At 33.5% G+C, this 20,255-nt stretch overlaps 1 protein-coding gene across 1 annotated transcript; it reads left to right on the top strand.

Moving 5' to 3' along the window:
- The first annotated feature begins 9,568 nt into the window (after positions 1-9,568).
- LOC117904691 (adenosylhomocysteinase-like) lies at positions 9,569-11,821 on the top strand. Its single transcript, XM_034817435.1, has 2 exons — positions 9,569-10,351; positions 10,887-11,821. Exons 1-2 carry the CDS (start codon positions 9,641-9,643, stop codon positions 11,631-11,633), a joined length of 1,458 nt encoding a protein of 485 aa, XP_034673326.1. The 5' UTR covers positions 9,569-9,640; the 3' UTR covers positions 11,634-11,821.
- The last annotated feature ends 8,434 nt before the right edge of the window (positions 11,822-20,255 follow it).

Raw genomic sequence — 20,255 nt, 5'->3', positions numbered from 1 at the left:
AATATTTCCTTTAAATATTTGTATCAATGTTTCTACAATCAATTTAGAGTGCTAACAAAAGTTTTAAATTTGAATTATAACCTTTTATTTTTTTTCTTTTTATTAAAAAATCTAACCATTTACTAAAAATGATCACCTTATCGTTAATCCTCATTTACTATGATATTTTGTCGTTTATTATTAAAATATTTCATCTTCTTATTTATTGTAATTAATATATATATATATATATATATATATATATATATATATATGATCAAAATTTAAAATAAAATAAAAACTAAAAATATAATTTGATTTCCCATTCAAATCCATCATCCTCTTATTATTATCTTTTGTTGAATTTTTTTTATATCTTTTTTCTATAAATAGAGAAGAGATATGAAGAAAACATTAAATTAAAAAAAAAAAAAAAACCAACTTCCAAACATGTTTTTTGTTTTATTTGTTATAAAAAAATATTTTTTATTAACTCAACCAAACATGTTTTTTCTATTTTTAAGAACAAAAACTATTTTCCATAATTCAGTTTCCAAACGCAATTTTATTTATGAATGATCGCTCAGATTTTGTCGTTTATATAACCTAATTCACTATTCTATAGCAATTTGTATCCGATCAAAAAGTGGTTTTAGTACAAACTACCGTAGTATAGTGGTATTTAGGTATCGTCCACAAGGATGGATTATTCTCGGTAATTAAGGCTTGAACGAGATGATAAGAAATGATGGTGATCAAGTGAAATTTACTTGAAATTGCATGATAAAATCCCAAGATAGCAATGTATTCAAATTGAATTGAAAATGAAGTGTAAAAGAGAAGAAAATTAATAAGATGTGAGATTCTCGGAGTTAGGATTTTCTAGAGAGCAATTTCCATGGTGAATAGGTGTTGAGATCTAATTTTCATCAAATTAGATTGAAAACCTAAATTTTCATCTAAACCGATTTTTGATTTAGCTTTAGATGTAGATCTAATTTCTCTTAAAATTAGGTAATCTAATCCAAGAGATCAATTTGAATCATAAATTCAATTCATCTTAAACTATCTTCCAATGATTCACACAATGCAACTATTCAATTTCATCAAATCTAGCATTAAGAATTTGATGAATCTACCTAGCTTGCATTGTAGTAATCATTCAAGACAATTTGAAGAGAAAAATCCCCAAATTTCAATTAATCAATCAATTGGATCTAATTACCTCTACAATTCAGGCTCAATTCTCTAATTCACCATAGATCTTGCCTCTAGATCCTCCCTCCTCCGAGAAAAACGAGATTTAGCCACTCATGCTTGGAGATTTGATCTCACAAGACATGTTTGGCTACTGAGAAAATAAGAGAAACTGAAGGAAATGGAGAATTATATAGAGAGAAGAAGTATGAAAAGTTCTACAATTAGAAAATGGATCAAAAAAAAAGTTCTTAAATGAGTCAATCCCGTTTCTATTTATAGGCCNTTGCCTTCCAACGAGTGACAAATGAAGAAATAGACTCCTCTGGCCTCTGTCTAGTGGCCTCCAACTCTCGTCTGGATACATCAATATCAGCACTAAAAGCGATTGAGTTCTATCTCGTGTCCTTCATCCATTTTGTTTGCATTAGAGGGAGTCAGTTTAGGAGTCGATTGAGTCTGTAGTCACCTTCTTGGAGGAGAGTTGGAGGTTGATTGATCAGAGTAGATTCATATTCGAGTTTAGACAGTTCAGTTGAGATGTCGGACGAGCTAGCTTCCACACTTGCTTCCATTCAGGAGTTCGTGGCCGGAGTCAGTAAACGCTTGGATCAGATAGAGAGTTCTCGCCAGGATCCCTAACCGATAGGCATGGTCACTGACGAGACGATTCCTCATGCATCTCAGACAGCGCAGACTCGTCCACTTGAGGTTTCACTTGGTACTCCATTCCATCTGGCAGATCATTATGAGACCATTCCACCACCTACTGTCACAGTGTCACCTCCCATGGTTCCTACTATTGAGGATACTCGATTAGCCGAGCAGGAGGCCAGGGTTGAGAGGCTTGAGTTCAAGGTGAGACAGATCAGATTGCAGGACGGAGGTTTGACTTGGGATGACAGAGATGGCATACCGGCAGCTAGCTTGCCCGCCAAGTTTCGCATGCCAGACATTGAGCGTTATAGTGAGATTGGTTGTCCCAAGATCCACTTGAGACTATACAGCACAGTTATGAGAGCACATGGGATAGATGATGTACAGTTGGTGGCCCTCTTCCCGATGTCACTTAGTGGAGCAGCTCAGAGATGGTTTGCTTCGGTTGAGCCTTCGAGACTTCGCACCTGGGAGGACATGGCTCATGAGTTCTTGACTCAGTTCGCTTTCAGTGTCGATATTGATGTATCCAGACGAGAGTTGGAGGCCACTAGACAGAGGCCAGAGGAGTCTATTTCTTCATTTGTCACTCGTTAGAGGGCAAAGGTGGCTAGTATGGTAGATCGGCCTAAGGAGCATGATCAAATTGATATGGTTCTTTAGAACCTACAGCCGAGGTTCGTTAAGCATCTTGTGGGCATCCCATTTCAGGATCTCAGGAGTTTGGTTCAGGCAACTTTCAGTGTTGAGGAGGCCATTGCTCGAGGACTATGGACAGATGCTACTCCTTCCCCTGACAGTAAGGGGAAGAAGTCGATTGGACCATTTAGTAGATCTGGAGAGGTTGGCGCTATTAGCTATCAACATCGGAGGATCTGCATCCTTTGGGGACAAAACCTAAGAGCATGAAGGCTGAAGAATGGGCGCTTCTTGACAGACAGGTTCTAGGAGTTATTAGGTTAACTCTGTCTAGGTCTGTTGCACATAATGTTGTAAAGGAGAAGACCACAACAGATTTGATGAAGGCTTTGTCCGGTATGTATGAAAAGCCGTCCGCAAATAATAAAGTGCATCTGATGAAGAAATTGTTCAATTTGAAGATGGTAGAGAATGCATCAGTAGCACAACATCTTAATGAATTTAATACAATCACAAATCAATTGTCGTCTGTAGAAATTGATTTTGATGATGAGATTCGTGCTCTGATCGTCTTGACTTCTTTGCCAAACAGTTGGGAGGTAATAAGGATGGCAGTAAGCAATTCTATGGGAAAGGAAAAGTTCAAGTACAATGATATACGAGATTTAATTCTGGCTGAGGAGATTCGCCGAAGAGATGTAGGTGAAACCTCAGGATCTGGTTCTGCCCTAAACCTTGAGACAAGAGGCAAAGGTAATGATAGAAATTCAAATCGGGGTAGATCAAATTCCAGAAATTCTAATTGGAACAGAAGCAAATCTAGATCAGGCCAACAAGTACAATGCTGGAATTGTGGGAAAACAGGTCACTTTAAAAGGCAATGCAAAAGCCCTAAGAAGAAGAATGAAGATGATTCTGCTAATGCTATAACAGAAGAGGTACATGATGCATTACTTCTTGCAGTAGACAGTCCACTTGATGATTGGGTTTTGGATTTAAGAGCTTCGTTTCATACCACTCCACACCGAGAAATCATACAGAATTATGTTGCAGGTGATTTTGGTAAGGTGTATTTGACTGATGGTTCAGCCTTGGATGTTGTGGGTCTGGGAGACGTCCGGATATCATTGCCCAATGGGTCTGTTTGGTTACTAGAGAAGGTTCGACATATTCCTGACCTGAGGAGGAATCTAATTTCTGTTGGACAACTTGATGATGAAGGACATGCAATACTATTTGTTGGTGGTACTTGGAAGGTTACAAAGGGAGCTAGGGTATTGGCTCGTGGAAAGAAGACTGGTACTTTGTATATGACCTCATGTCCAAGAGACACAATTGCAGTTGCTGATGCAAGTACTGATACAAGCCTATGGCATCATAGACTTGGTCACATGAGTGAGAAAGGGATGAAGATGCTGTTATCAAAAGGAAAACTACCAGAATTGAAATCCATTGATTTTGACATGTGTGAAAGTTGCATCTTAGGAAAACAAAAAAAGGTAAGCTTCTTGAAAACTGGTAGGACACCGAAGGCTGAAAAATTGGAACTAGTACACACTGATTTGTGGGGGCCTTCTCCGGTTGCATCCCTTTGGAGGTTCAAGGTATTACATCACTTTTATTGATGACTCAAGTAGAAAGGTATGAGTTTATTTTCTGAAAAATAAATCTGATGTATTTGAAACTTTTAAGAAGTGGAAGGCCATGGTTGAGACAGAAACAGGTTTGAAAGTAAAATGTTTGAGGTCAGATAATGGAGGAGAATACATAGATAGAGGGTTCAGTGAGTATTGTGTTGCACAGGGAATTAGGATGGAGAAGACCATTCATGGGACACCACAGCAGAATGGTGTGGCTGAGCGCATGAACAGAACTCTCAATGAGCGTGCTAGAAGTATGAGATTGCATGCTAGACTACCAAAAACTTTTTGGGCTGATGCTATTAGCACTGCAGCTTACCTGATAAACCGAGGACCATCAGTTCCCATGGAGTTCAGACTTCCTGAGGAGATTTGGAGCGGTAAAGAGGTGAAGTTTTCACATTTAAAAGTTTTTTGTTGTGTTTCTTATGTTCATATTGATTCTGATGCTCGTAGCAAACTTGATGCAAAGTCAAAAATATGTTTTTTCATTGGCTATGGTGATGAGAAATTTGGCTATAGGTTTTGGGATGAACAAAACAGGAAAATCATCAGAAGTAGAAATGTGATATTTAATGAACAGGTTATGTACAAGGACAGGTCAACTGTAGTGTTAGATGTTACAGAGATAGATCAAAAGAAATCTAAGTTTGTCAACTTAGATGAATTGACTGAAAGTACTGTCCAAAAAGAGGGTGAAGAAGATAAGGAGAACGTAAATTCACAGGTAGATCTGAGTACGCCTGTAGAGTTGTAGTGCCAATGAAAGCTCTGATACCAATTGTAGTGTCAGCGAAAGCTTTGATGCCAATAATGTTAGTTCAAGAACACAAAAATAAAACAATCACACATACGGTACACGAGGTTTTAACGTGGTTCGGCCAATCATGCCTACGTTCACGGATGAGAGAGAATAATTCCACTATACAATAGAGAATATTACAGAGGATAGAACCAGATACAACAATTGGGTTCCCGAAACATCTCATGTTTCCCCACTCCTTGTATCCATACCTTACTACGAGCCATCTCGCTCCACCAGGTACCTCCCGTTCTTCCTCACATCTCTATCCACCTCGTATAGTCTCTATAGGCCCATCTCCATCTCATAACTTTTTCCCCTCATGACCTAGAATATTTATAGAGATATTTCCAACAACCTTCCTTATTCTATAAGGAAGTCTAATATTACAATAATATATCAACCTAGAAATATTCTATATAATATTCTTTACAAAAAGGAATCTATACTAATTAGGAATTTGGGACACTTCCTAACACTGCGCATCACTCACTTTACAGGCCACCTTCAGTCAGAGCTCATTTCCTTCATCCGCGGTATCAGTATCAACCGGATTATGTTTAAGAGCCTTACATTGCTCAGACTAGCTTGCAGCCATGACCTTCGCTTCCGAGAACCACTACCCACCCGCCACCTAGACCATATGCACAGAGGCCCGCGAGACAGTTCACTCCCTTGGGCATGACTTTGACTAGAGCTTTTGAGAAGCTCAAAGATGGTGGTTTGATCGTTCCTTTGGAGCCGCGCCCTTTGCCACATCCTATTCCTCCACATTTTTGCTCCCATGAGCATTGCTTGTATCATCAGATTCAGGGACATGATACTGAGCGTTGTTCGGCACTCCAACAGGCGATATAGGACTTGATCGATTCGGGGTTGGTCGACTTGGCTGGGCCAAATGTGACCACCAATCCTCTGCTTACGCATTCTACACGTGCAGTCCCTCCTTCTCCTAGTCTTCAGTAGACCGATTTGGATGTTGATGGTATTGTTGGTATATGGTATTTCGGGATCTTCCAGGTTGAGGACTTGGTTCAGTCGACATGGATACATCACTTTGCAGCAGTTCACTTCAGAGTACCTTTTCATCCTGATTATGGTCGTCATCAGAGTCATTTTCGTTTTGTTGAGTCCTGTTTTTAGTTCGTCAGAGTCATCTTTGCTTTGTTGAGTCCAGTTTGATTTTGGTTTAGGGTCGTTTGTAGTTCATGTTGAGAGTCTGGTCATTTGTAGTCCTTTATCGTTTCACACATGATGTACTCGTTGGTTCATTTAGTGATATGATACTTTATCTGAGTATTGTGGCATTTTTCTCGTGAGTGTGTTTTACACATCTTGTGTTGATGCGTGTTATGCTTTCGATATGATCTTTCACTTACATCACGATCACTTTGGTCTGACCTATCATGGAGGATATTGAGCCTATTGACCTAGGATCAAGAGATCGACCTAGGGAATTTGAGGTTGTGACCCATTTCACCTTTTGATTATAGCAGTACCATATCCATATTCGTACTTTGACTCTGTAGACTTGATGACTTATCCATTTCGAGCCTGACATGACACCACCCTTTGGTACCATTACACGACTTTACTACCCTTGTTCACCTTAGCATGCTACAGTACCATTGCCTAATCTTCCCATGAATTATGGTTTTTAGGATGGGAACAAGATACAAACAGGCCCAGCCAGATCAAAGCCTAGAGGAATGGTGAATATTATGGGTACGCGCCACCTCCTCAAGACCTTAACATGTGCTATGGAACCTATCCTGGATATGGAAATTCCCAACAGCCACAGCAAAGTGGTTCGGGCATGAGAGTTATGTTTCTAGGGCACGCAAGGGAGATCTTTACATGAATGCATTATCACTGGTACCTCACCCATGACAGTGTTGAATTTCTGAAAACGCATTTGAGCCTCCATTCCGACCTTGTCCCTGCACTCTAAAGGAATCTATTCTGCTCGCCAATAAGCCAATGGGACCACCTGTTGACTGTCCATATGGATCACCTCGCCTAGAAAGAAATACTCTGAAACTCATAGATTTGATGTCCAAACTCCCGAAAGGCTCATCTGATTCTGAAACCGAGGCTGCAACTGTGGTAGGCACCCATGGGAATGATGGTAAGATAGGGAAAAGAGTGAAAAAGGACATAAGTGTCAAGAGGGCAATAGTAGAAGAGGTAAAAAGGTGTGATGGACTTTCCCAATGATAGAATTTCAGAATTGAAAGTCAACGACATGAAAGTGAATGTCCCTGATGAAGTGACAGAGGATGGTAATCCTGTGAAGTATTTGAGAATACTATGACTTCAATGGTAATTTCACATCAGAAGAGAGAGTTTGCTAAGTCGACAAGGGGGTGATTCGGGAAGTATGCAGCCGCAACCACCCACTTAACAGTTACCACCTCATTGGCACTTTAGGTCCCCCCTCCTACAGGGTCCTTCAAGACCATCTCATAGACCCTTTGACCCACGTGGCATGTCCCATTTCACCATCTTTAATTTGGGATAATATTTTTCTAAACCTCATTCTTCAAATAATTCCTTAGATTTTAGTTTGTTTAAAAATAATTTGAACTCTTCTATTCTTCGTCCTTAGTCTTGTTTTAGGTTCCCGAAAATCCATTTTCCAATAAAATTTGTTGCCATTTTTCTTCGGCATACATTTTTCATTGCTTCCATGATTTTAAAATATTTTAAAATAAACATAGATTCAATTCCGTAATTCCGAATAATGGGATTTATGGAATTAATTCATGCAAAATAAACGGGCTTTGGTGGGGGCCCTACATCAAAGAATTTTCTTTAAAATAAAAATCAATTTGAATGAATTGTGACATGTGATGACTTTTGTGCTCGATTTAGTGACATGTGAGTTATGTTTATGCTCTTTATTGTACACTGACCCAATTTTTTGTGATAGCACATTGATCGTTTGATACCAAGGTATGCCCTGTTCTCACTTCGTTAGTTCTTTATTGGGTGTTTTGACTCTCATATGTGCATGATCGATTCGAGTATTCTTTGATTTTCTCATTGATTGCCATGTTAGTTTCATTTTATTAGTAGAGACCCGATTTTAGGGACTTAGAGGGGTGCTACGGTCTTTACCGTACCTTTCCGATAAGTAACCTGACCCCCGAACCCGATTCGGTTTTTCACAGACCACCTTTTCCAAAATAAGGAGTCACACTTAGGGTTTTTCTTTCTTATTTTGTTTACCCTTTAAAAATAAAACAAAAATAAGTGGCGACTCCAAGTCATTTTCAAACAATAAATAAAAATCCAATTTTTCAAATAAAAATCGAGCTCGTCATCGAGTGGGAAACGCATGAGCCGAAATGCGGGGTCTACAAAATAAGGATAAAATATCTAATATAGATAGCATAAATATCTAATTAATTTTAATTTTACTTGCTTTACTTTCATCTTTTTATAATAAACCAAACATTAGATAAGCATATCATGAAGAGAAAATTAAGAAAAGGAACCCCAACCAAAAATTAGGTGTTAATAGGATAGAACCCCTTTGAAAATTAGGTAGTCGAGAAAATATAATTTAAATATTTTTAAAGCATTTTTTTTATATAAATGTCAATGTCATTGTATAATATTTTTATTTACATATGCAAAATATCTTCATAAAGAATAATAATTTATTTTAACATATGATATATAAAATTAAATAATTTGAATAATATTATTAAAATAATTTTAAAAATTCATAAATACATAAAGACATGTAATCTACCTGACATGAAAAATACTCAAAGGTCATGTTTGATTGGTTAGATATAATATGAGATAGGATAAGAAATGAAATATAATATCATATCTTATGTTTGGTTGATTTCATATTGATTTTTTATTTGTTTTGCAAATTAAATATAAACATAATATTATATAACATATCTCATTGGATATGTTACCTTAAAATCTCGTATCCACAGGATTCCAATGGGATATGTTATATTTAGATATATATATATATATATAAATATGCCCCGTAACCAAAAGTTTTTATTAAAATGATTAAAAAAAAAAGAAACAAATATTTTCTAGAAGAAATTTTGTTTTAAAAAATTACATTAATTAAATATTTAGTAATTTGAGTTACTTTTCAATTATAAAAATTCGGTAATTACTCCAATGATAACTTTTCTACCATAAAAATTTTCAATAATTAATTTGTGATAATATTTTTAACGAGGATGCTAAAATAAGGAAATACTATTTTTAAAATATGGCATTTTTGTTTAGTAATATTAATTCAATAAGAAAAAATGGCAAAAAAAAAAAAATTTTATCACTATTTTAGAATTTTGCATTGTAATCCCTCAATTTACGACAAATTATAAACATAACTTTTAATTGAAAATTTTGAACCGAATGTGTCTTAAAAAAATATTACATTTGGTAACTCAAAAAAAAAAAAAAAATTCCTTTTTTGGTTTTACATAGCTTCGGAGCAACGTGGCCTCTCTCCTCTCCTTGGATCTGCCCGGCAGCTACCAACCGTTGAATTTTTTGGCCACAGATTTGTCTTAACAAGGGAGAAATATCCAACACTGGCACCAAAAAACGGCGTCGTTTTAGTCGCCTTGGTCTGTTGGTCACCTATATACGCGCTGCTGTCGCTTGATTTTCTCTTGTCCTGGCCTCTCTATCTACACTTCATCCTCACTTCTCAAGTGCCAAACCCTAGCTAGCCACCGCCATGGCTCTTGTCGTCGAGAAGACCACCTCCGGCCGCGAGTACAAGGTCAAGGACATGTCTCAGGCCGACTTCGGCCGCCTCGAAATCGAGCTCGCAGAAGTCGAAATGCCTGGACTCATGGCTTGCCGTACCGAATTCGGACCCCAGCAACCCTTCAAAGGTGCTCGTATCACTGGATCTCTCCACATGACCATACAGACCGCCGTCCTCATCGAAACCCTAACCGCCTTGGGCGCCGAGGTCCGCTGGTGCTCATGCAACATCTTCTCAACTCAAGACCACGCCGCAGCAGCCATTGCCCGCGACTCTGCCGCCGTATTCGCCTGGAAGGGTGAGACCCTCCAGGAGTACTGGTGGTGCACCGAGCGTGCCCTCGATTGGGGCCCCGGCGGTGGCCCTGATCTGATTGTCGACGACGGTGGCGATGCCACGCTGTTGATCCACGAAGGAGTGAAGGCTGAGGAGGAGTACGAGCGATCTGGGAAGCTTCCGGACCCTGCTTCCACTGACAATGCTGAGTTCCAGATCGTGCTTGGAATCATCAAGGAAGGGTTGTCGGTTGATCCATGCAAGTATCGGAAGATGAAGGGGAGATTGGTTGGAGTTTCGGAAGAGACAACCACCGGTGTGAAGAGGCTGTACCAGATGCAGGCAAATGGAACTCTTTTGTTTCCTGCTATCAATGTCAACGATTCTGTTACCAAGAGCAAGGTAATGGATCTAGATTTTTCACTCTTTTTAGCTCGTTATATACTGAATTTTGTGCTATTATTTCAAATTTCGATGGTTTTGTGCTATTATTTCAAGTTTGAAGTGTTACCTCAGATCTAGCGTTTAGGGGCTTTTCGCTTTCTGTGATTTTTTTTGCCTAGAAGCTGCTTAACTCAGATCCAGGGTTTAGGGTTTATTCATGATTTTCCAGGTTCTAGTGTTTTGGTTTAGCTTTGTCCTCGCTCAGTTTCAGAGTTACATGTTGGATGCCTTTTTTTTTATATTTCAGATTGAGATATGAAAAAGAAGTTCTGAATCTTCTTTTTGACGATTTTAATTTGAGGTTAGAGATTTTCAGTATCAACATCTTAATTGGATGAATCTGTTATCAGAAATCTTTCTGGGTTTAATTAAGATCTTAGCATTAACTGAGCTACTTGGCAGGGTGTGGACCCCGGAGGGAATAGTTATGGATTTGTTCAGTGCTGATTGACCCCTTTTATGTTCTAATATTTTTCAATGGTATTCAATGCAGTTTGACAACTTGTACGGATGCCGACACTCCCTCCCCGATGGTCTCATGAGAGCCACTGATGTCATGATTGCTGGCAAGGTTGCTGTGGTCTGTGGGTATGGAGATGTTGGGAAGGGCTGTGCTGCTGCCCTCAAGCAGGCTGGTGCCCAGGTTATCGTGACTGAGATTGATCCAATTTGTGCTCTCCAAGCCCTAATGGAAGGTATCCCAGTCCTAACCTTGGAAGATGTAGTCTCAAAGGCTGACATCTTTGTGACCACCACTGGGAACAAAGACATCATCATGGTTCACCACATGAAGCAGATGAAGAACAATGCAATTGTTTGTAACATTGGCCACTTTGACAATGAGATTGATATGCTTGGTCTGGAAACCTACCCTGGTGTTAAGCGCATCACAATCAAGCCCCAAACTGATCGATGGGTTTTCCCAGAAACCAACAGTGGCATCATTATTCTTGCTGAGGGACGACTGATGAACTTAGGATGTGCAACCGGGCATCCCAGCTTTGTGATGTCATGCTCGTTTACAAACCAGGTGATTGCCCAGCTTGAGCTCTGGAAGGAGAAGGCAACGGGCAAGTATGAGAAAAAGGTGTACGTGCTGCCCAAGCATCTGGATGAGAAGGTTGCAGCTCTTCACCTTGGAAAGCTTGGTGCTAAGCTCACCAAGCTTAGCCCCGAGCAAGCTGCTTACATTAGTGTCCCTGTGGAAGGTCCTTACAAGCCCACTCACTACAGGTACTAGCCTGGTGATTGTTGTGTTTTTGTTGGTGTGATATTTTGATTCCGCCTGTTATCACCTCTTAGAGATCAGATTTGTTGTTTTGCTTTTTGGCAAATTTTAGGAGGGATTTTGGCAACATTAATAAATGCGTTGTCGCTGAGTCATGTCTGTCTAAATTTAATCTGATGTTATCGTTTTTGCTCTTCATCTTTTTCTGTAACTCTTTCAAGACTCGTCACCACTGTTGTATGTCTTAGAATGAATTGCTAAGTTCCGAACCGTTAAAAGATGGATCCCATATAGCATTGGAGCCCAAGGTGGTTCAAAATACTAGCAACATGGGATCAAAATGAGAGAGGCAGAGGTGTTCACAATCTAGTCATGTCCACAACCAACGCAAGTTTCATTAAAATGTTGTGCTGCATTTTGCAGCTGCACTCACATGGCTGTAAGCCTGCTGATGAACCATGCGTACTACAGCTGCCATCTATTGGCAGCAGGAGGGATGTTGGCAGATGACATGTCATATATTTTATTTTTAAAGGGTAGAAGATAGATTGTTTTTTAAAAAACATATCTAAAAATAAAAAGAGATAAAATGGGAGGCTTCATTTGTAATTTTAAGAGAATTTTGTGCCTTCTAATTGGTTATCCAATAAAAAACACAATAATACCCTAAAATTTTCAAAATCTATCTACTCAACCATACAACCCTAAAACCCCCCGGTGATGTCGCTGCATTGACTCGTATGTTTTCAAGAAAACTAATCATTTTGTTCATTTTAAGGTTTTCTTTTAATTTATTTTTTTTAATCAAGGGACTTTCTTTTTTTGAATTAATTAATTAAAAGAGATGAAATAATCACCTTATTTATAAATTTAATCCCTTTCATATTTTTATTCAAGAATAATCCATTCTTTTACATAAATGTTTTTTTAACTATTTGAAATATTTACATTATGTTTTATTTAAATAAAAAAAAACACTATTTAAAATATATATATATTCAAAAGCTATAAAATAAATAAATGCTCATAGTCTAAAGTTATATATAAATCTATATAATGGAAGTTCATAATCCGAAGCTATACACAATTTTACATAAAATAATCTAGAGCATGAAGTTATGCATTAATTTGTATATTTTTGTTATGATAAAATAATCATAGCCCAAAGCTATGAAAAAGGAAAATATATATATATATATATATATATATATATATATATATATATATATATATATATATATATATATTGGATTTTAATTCCTATTTCATATTTATACATTTTCACCATGTTTATAATTGATAAATTTTAGGTTATTATATTTTTAGATATTATGTACTTGAAATATTGTTAAAGCATTTTATTAATAGTTTATTATAATAATTGAAATATTTTTTTTATTAATATTATTTTATATATATATATAGTTTTTAGATAATGTCAAACCTTGCAAAACTTGAATTTGTTACTCTCATTACTTTTACACAACTTATTAAGTTAAGTCATCATCGATGATTAATATTTTTCCATTGATTTTAACTATTTCTCTATGATAATATTTTTTTTAACTCTATAAAGGCGAGATCTTTACGATGATGTTTTATGACTTGTTATTTTGATGAAATTCTTGTCTCATTAATTGCACAACATTGATGATAGACAATGTTAATATCATATTAGGTGATGGAAACCTAATTAAAGACTCCAAAAGAGTTTATACTATGCCACTACTAGTATTTGATTTAATGTAAATGACACTTTATACGATGTTAGATCTAAAAAAATTTTGTAAGACCAACTTGGTTCCCCGAGGTAAAAGGTCATATGGATGTATATTATAAAACCAGAAGTTTTTGTTTAGTGACTAGTCTACCTATACACTTAAAAGGTAGAATGACATATTGTGCAAATTATCATTTTAATGAGACAATTTTTTCGTTGTTAGGAAGAGAAGAATTAGTTCCAAATAACGACGTGAAATTATTTTGAATGCATTGACTTTGACTTATCTTGATCCTTATACTAATCAATGTGAACTGGAAGTTTAAAAGATTATTTATTTGTAAGAACTTGCAAATCAACTACCAAATACTTTCATTGATGCAAAGAAAGTGACAAAATCATTTTCACTAACCTAGAATATTCCAGTACGAATTGATGTCCTTGAAGGATAATTAAATAATGAGTTGATGTCCCTGAAGAACAATTAAATATGAGTTAATGTCCCTGAATGATGATTAAATAATGAGTTGATGTCCCTAAATGATGATTAAATAATGAGTCTAAGGCATGTTTGAAGCGTGGCAGCATTCCCTATAAGAGGAAAACACAAGAAAATATATATGAAATGTGGCACTTTTGAAGAAGTTACATATAAAGTGAGTTATTAAAATGACTGATCAGTCTCAAGCAGCCCCTAAAGAGGCACAGTTTAAACATGTAACCTTATGAGAGACATATGTTTTACAGTTAGCTCCTAAAAAGGTACAAGTACTTGATATTGATGAAATCTCAATTATTTACTTATATATGGAGAAAAATGGGATTGAAATACTCTTGTTATTGACAATATATTTTCTTTCCAAATAGCTATTGACATTATAAGAAATGATGAGGGTCCCAAAATAGAAATTGTGAATGAATGTCAACATGGAAAAAATTAAACTCATTAGAAAAATGAGAAGTATTTGGACTTGTAGTCTAGACGCCTAAAGTTGTCAAACTTGTTGGATATAAATGAGTATTTATAAGAAAGTGTAATGAGAAAAATGAAATCACGAGATACTCATAGCTCAAGGTTTCCTACAGAGACCTAACATTGATTACGAGGAAACATATTCTCCCATGATGGACACAACCATATTTAGATATCTAATTTGTTTAACAGTCTTAGAAAGACTGGATTTGCGTCTCATGGATGTCATTATTACATATTTACATGGATCTTTAGATAATGACATATATATGAAAATCCTTGAAGGATTTCAAATGCCCGAAGCAATCAAATTTTGTAGCATATACTCAATTAAGCTACAAAGATCCTTGTATCGATTAAGCAATCCAAATACATGTGGTACGATTACTTCAATGAATATTTGAAGTGAGAAGTATGTATGTTTACCTTATTTGTCTATGCATATTCATTATGTTGAATATTTTTAATTATTATAGCATATGTGGAACATTGAATTTTGTTAGAACTCCTAAAGAGCTTACAATAATAGTTGACTATTTGAAAAGTAAAATTGAAATGAAAGATCTTGAAAAACAATTTTTTTTTTCCTCGGCCTGCAGATCGAGTACTTTCAAACAAAATATTAGTTTATTAGTCAACATATGCAAAAAAAAAAAAGTCTTGAAGCATTTTCATATGGATAAATCACATCCATTAAGTTCTTTGATGATAGTTCATTCACTTGAAGTGAAAAATGATCTCTTCTGTCCTAAAAAAGATAATAAAGAACTACTTGGCCCAGAAATACCATATTATAGTGTTAGTGGTGTATTGATGAATCTTGCAAATTATACATGATCAGATATTGTACTCCTTATTAATTTACTTGTGAGATATAGTTCTACACTAACTAAGAAACATTGGAAGAAAGCCAATCATGTACTACAATAACATGAGTCTATGTTATTCCGAATTATCAAAATCTTAATTGCTTGAATATGTAGATGTCAACTATCTTTCATACCCCCACAAAGTTCGATCTCAAATGAGGTATGTATTTATATATGGTGGTACGATAATATCATGGAGATCAATCAAGCAAATAATGGAAACATACGGACTACCCTCCATCAAAGGTAATGTTACCAAGTTAATAATGTTGCATGCATTGCACAGATAAAAAAATGAAACATTAAAGATAATAGAATTAAGTATATATCGCCTAAGTCTTTTACTTTCATTAACTCTAGAAGAGTGATGAAATTTCTATTCGACAAATAAGATCAAGTGACAATTTAGTAGATCTATTCATAAAGACATTGTCAATTGCAATACTCAAGAAGCTCATTGGAATACACTAACTCAAAGATCTCCATGTTGTGTTACTATAGAAAATATAATCATGTCAACATGATGGGAAGCTAATTGATAAGAATATCATTACACTGCACTCTTTTTTCCTTCATCCAAGTTTTGTCCTATTGGGTTTTACTGGCAAAGTTTTTAAAGAGGTAGTTGTAGTAATCCAAAAGAATATTGTACTCTTTTCCTTCACTATAGTTTTTTTCATAGGGTTTTTGCTAGTAAGGTTTTAATGAGACATATTCTTATGATCATCCAAGGGGAAGTGTTATAAAATATGAGAATTTATGGGATTATGGGAACTTGTGGATGATCATCCATATTGATGTATATCTCTTTGCAACTCCCTATAAAAGAGAGATACCTCTAATGAAAATTCATCTCATTCTCTTCCTACATTATATTATACTTTTCTTTGAATATCTTTGTTTATTCTCTCGTTTTTTCTTCTTTTTATTCTTTTATTTTACAACATATATATATTTGTTAAAATAAGGTCCAAAAAAAATAAATAGTTAAATTTTCAGAATTAGGTTTTCAATGACCCTTTTAATGAAATAACTTTGTTTTTTTTTTCTTTTTTAATTTGAATATTTAAGAAGGGCATTTTTTTTCTTTAATAAATATTTTTTGAGCTGTTGTATCTATCGAGTTGTAAATAGGTTGTAATTGAGTTGTAAATATAATATGAGAATTATTTTAAAATCCCTTAAATTGAGGGATTCAGTTAGATAGTTTTCTGATTTAGGAATAAGTTTGTTTCCTATTATGTCTCTTGTTTTCTATTTCTTCTCTTGTAATCTCCTATATAAAATGTGTATAGTCAATCTCAAATGCAAAACTTATTATTTTTCATCCCATATTTCATGTCAGTATCTTTTTAATTAATTATGAAAAAACAATATGTGAATGTATATATATTATTATGATAGAATATTTATATTTTTTAAGTAGATTTATTCCAAATATTCCTTTTTAGGTAGCCATATTTCTTTCATGTCCTTTTAATCTATTGTATACTATTGAGAACCTAAAACATAATTTTCCTATTATAAACCCCTGCACCCACATATTACTATCTTTTTTTTTTTTTCGCTATTGCCATGTTTAGAACATTGACAATGTTATCATGGTGATGTATACATTGGGAGAGGTTGAGGAGTTTGCAGCCAAAGTAGTCTTTATTTAAAAAAAAAAAAAAACCTAAGTAGTGCATCTTTCAAACTAATTGTCAAACTACTCTTTTGAATCCACATCAACAAGCTATTGTTGACTCTTTTTTTTTTTTTTTTCCATTCAGCACACTTTTATTCTAAAGGCCATTTTTTTCATCTGAAACCATGTTGAGCTCCCACCATCTACGGCTCCCATTTTCTCTTCTCACCATCTGCAGCTCTCATTAGCAACATCTTCCATGGCTAGGTAAGTTTTTGAAGCAATTTAATTTTGGGTAAAATAATAGGCAAATATTTGGGTAAGTGGGTTTGAGGACAGAAGTGGTTAATGGATTTTTTCTTCTTTTTTTCCTCAGCTTTCTCACTAACCAAATAGAGGAAAATAAAACATTAAAAATACTGAAAATAAACAAAGAATGAAATCGAAAAAGTGGTTCATGAGTTTTTTTGCCCTCATTTTCCTTAGCTTTCTCACTGACCAAACAGAGGAAAACGAAACATTAAAAACACCATTTGAAAATTTTAAAATGCTAATATCGAGTCATATCGAGTCATATGAGTTTTTCATGAGTTTGTTTGGTTTTTGTTTCTGAAAACTATTTTTTGTTATTAAGAACAAAAGACACTCAAAAACACGTTTGGCAATTGTTTCCTGTGTTTTTAAATTTGTTCTCCATGTTTTTAATTTGGTGGTTTTGGAGAACAATCTCAAGTTGTTTTTCGTGTTTTCTACACTATGAACGGAAGAAAAAAAATGCACAAAAAAATCATGGAGAACAAAAAAAACACTCACAGAGAACAAAAAGACCATTCACAAAGAACAAATCACAAACCCTCAAAAAATGTATCCTATAATAAATTCAATCAAATCCCAAATCCACACATAGAGAACAAACCCACAAGCCCTCAAATTTGTGCTCTCAAAAATTTCTTTTCCCATTTCCTTCTCTAAATGAGAAAATTGATCAGCTACAGTGTTAGTAATGGTGGTAATGCTGCAATCTAAACTTCACATGGGCAACAAAGGTGGGTGAATATATGTATGTGTGAAAGAGATAAGAAGATTGGGGAAATGGAGATGCTGAAATAAAAGAGGAAGAAAGGAGTGGATTTATGTGGAATGAGAAAGAGAGATCGTGAGAAGAGAAATGAATGAGAAAGATTTTAAGAGGAAAAAAAAGGTGCAGATGAAAAATTAGGGTAAGGGGTAGGTCTGAAAAAGGGGTTTTTTAAAAAATAAAATAAAATAAAATAATTTTTTATTAAAAAAAAGAAAAATAAAAAATGATTAAGCAAATAATTTTTATATTAAAAAATGCATACAATTTTTAAAATTTTAAAATTATAAAAATTAATTGAAAAATGGATATAATTTTTTTTATCTTTAAAATATTAAGTTATTCAAAGAAAATATAATTTTTTAAATAAATAAACATGTTGAAAAGGTTTTATATTTATAGATTAATTTAATTATCAAATTATTTTTATGTTTAAAACAAATTTATTTTTTTATTTTAAAAATTAGAATAATTGGAAAGGATGTTGGAGGGATAAGATTTAGTGAAAAATAGGAGATAAAAAAAGGCAAATAGTTAAATAAATTTCAAATAAATATATCCTTATAAATCATAAATCCTTTAATTAATAATATTTCTTACCAATATTTAAAATAATAAAATATGTCTATTTTACATAATTGTCAATATTTCCTTTAAGTATTTGTATCCAATGTTTCTACAATCAATTTAGAGTGCTAACAAAAGTTTTAAATTTGAATTATAACCTTTTTTTTTTCTTTTTATTAAAAAATCTAACCATTTATTAAAAATGATCACCTTATCGTTAATCCTCATTTACTATGATATTTTGTCGTTTATTATTAAAATATTTCATCTTCTTATTTATTGTAATTAATGTATATATGATCAAATTTTAAAATAAAATAAAAACTAAAAATATAATTTGATTTCCCATTCAAATCCATCATCCTCTTATTATCATCTTTTGTTGAATCTTTTTTATTATTATTATTTTCTATAAATAGAGAAGAGATATGAAGAAAACATTAAATTAAAAAACAAACCAACTTCCAAACATGTTTTTTGTTTTATTTGTTATAAAAAAAACATTTTTTATTAACTCAACCAAACATGTTTTTTCGATTTTTAAGAACAAAAACTATTTTCCATAATTCAATTTCCAAACGCAATTTTATTTATGAAAAAACCAAAAACTGTTCTTAAAAATTATTTTTCAAAAACAGCAACCAAGCATACCCTAAATTTCATTTATTTTCAATTTATAAATGTTATTACTAAGTATGTGACAGATTTTTGTTTTTTTTTTCTTTTAGTACACCCATTATTTAATATTTATATTCCATTAATATTTATTTTAGATTTCTTATTATGGTCAACTAGATAATTAAAAAGTGAAATTGGTTAAATTACTACTTAAGAATGGATAATATATTAGTACATAAATCCTACAAATCTTATAATATTTAATAGGAAGAAGAAAAAAATTAATATTTTAATTACTATTTTTGGACTTATTAAATTGCATAAAAGTTGGGAGAGTAAAGGATGTAAATGATAAAAATGGCCTTATTGGGTATATTTTAATTTATTTTTTCAAGTATTTTAAATTTATAAAATGGGTAATAAGTCTTAAAAATGAACTTTTGAATGATATTGTATGAAAATGTAAAATATTTGCAAAAAAAATCTAAAAAAACACTTAGTCCTCCCTTTTAAACAAATCAAAATTATATTTTAAAAATGTTATTATTAATGATACATTTCATAAAACTTTCATTAATTACATGTAAAACCATTACCAAAATGTTAAATTATTAACAAAAAATAAAAAATAAGAAATAATACTAAAAACAAATTTAATATATAGAAAATATTAGTTTTTACTTAAAAATTAACTTATTAAATTATAAATTGTAAAAATTAAATTAAATTAGAAAATTTTAAAAATTAACCAGATATAAGCAAAAGTGTATTAATATGTCTATTTCGCTTTCTCTTTTTTAATTATTTTAATGGAAAAATATTAAAATATTTTTAGTCGTAACTATTAATTATGTTGAATATATACACTTTACATCAATTTTTGAAACTTATATAAAATCAATTTTTGAACAAATATATAAAAAAATTCACTTAATATGGGTAGCTTAAACAACGACATTTTAATTGTTAATGGAAAGATAACATTTTATTCAATTCTAATGGTAATAAATAATAAGAAAATATTATTAATAAAAAACATTGAATTTTTGGATATTAAGGTGTTATTTGTTATTTGATTATTGTTAAATAGCATATCCTATTATTGTTATTTTTTATTTCATTACAAATTGATGTTATTACTAATGTTTTCTATTGTGTAATTTTGTGGTTAAAAATGAAATT

The sequence above is a fragment of the Vitis riparia genome, chromosome 17, assembly GCF_004353265.1.
Source record: "Vitis riparia cultivar Riparia Gloire de Montpellier isolate 1030 chromosome 17, EGFV_Vit.rip_1.0, whole genome shotgun sequence".
Taxonomy (NCBI): Eukaryota; Viridiplantae; Streptophyta; class Magnoliopsida; order Vitales; family Vitaceae; genus Vitis; species Vitis riparia.
Note: the sequence above shows the minus strand (reverse complement) of the source record. Positions and strands in the feature narration are given on the sequence as shown.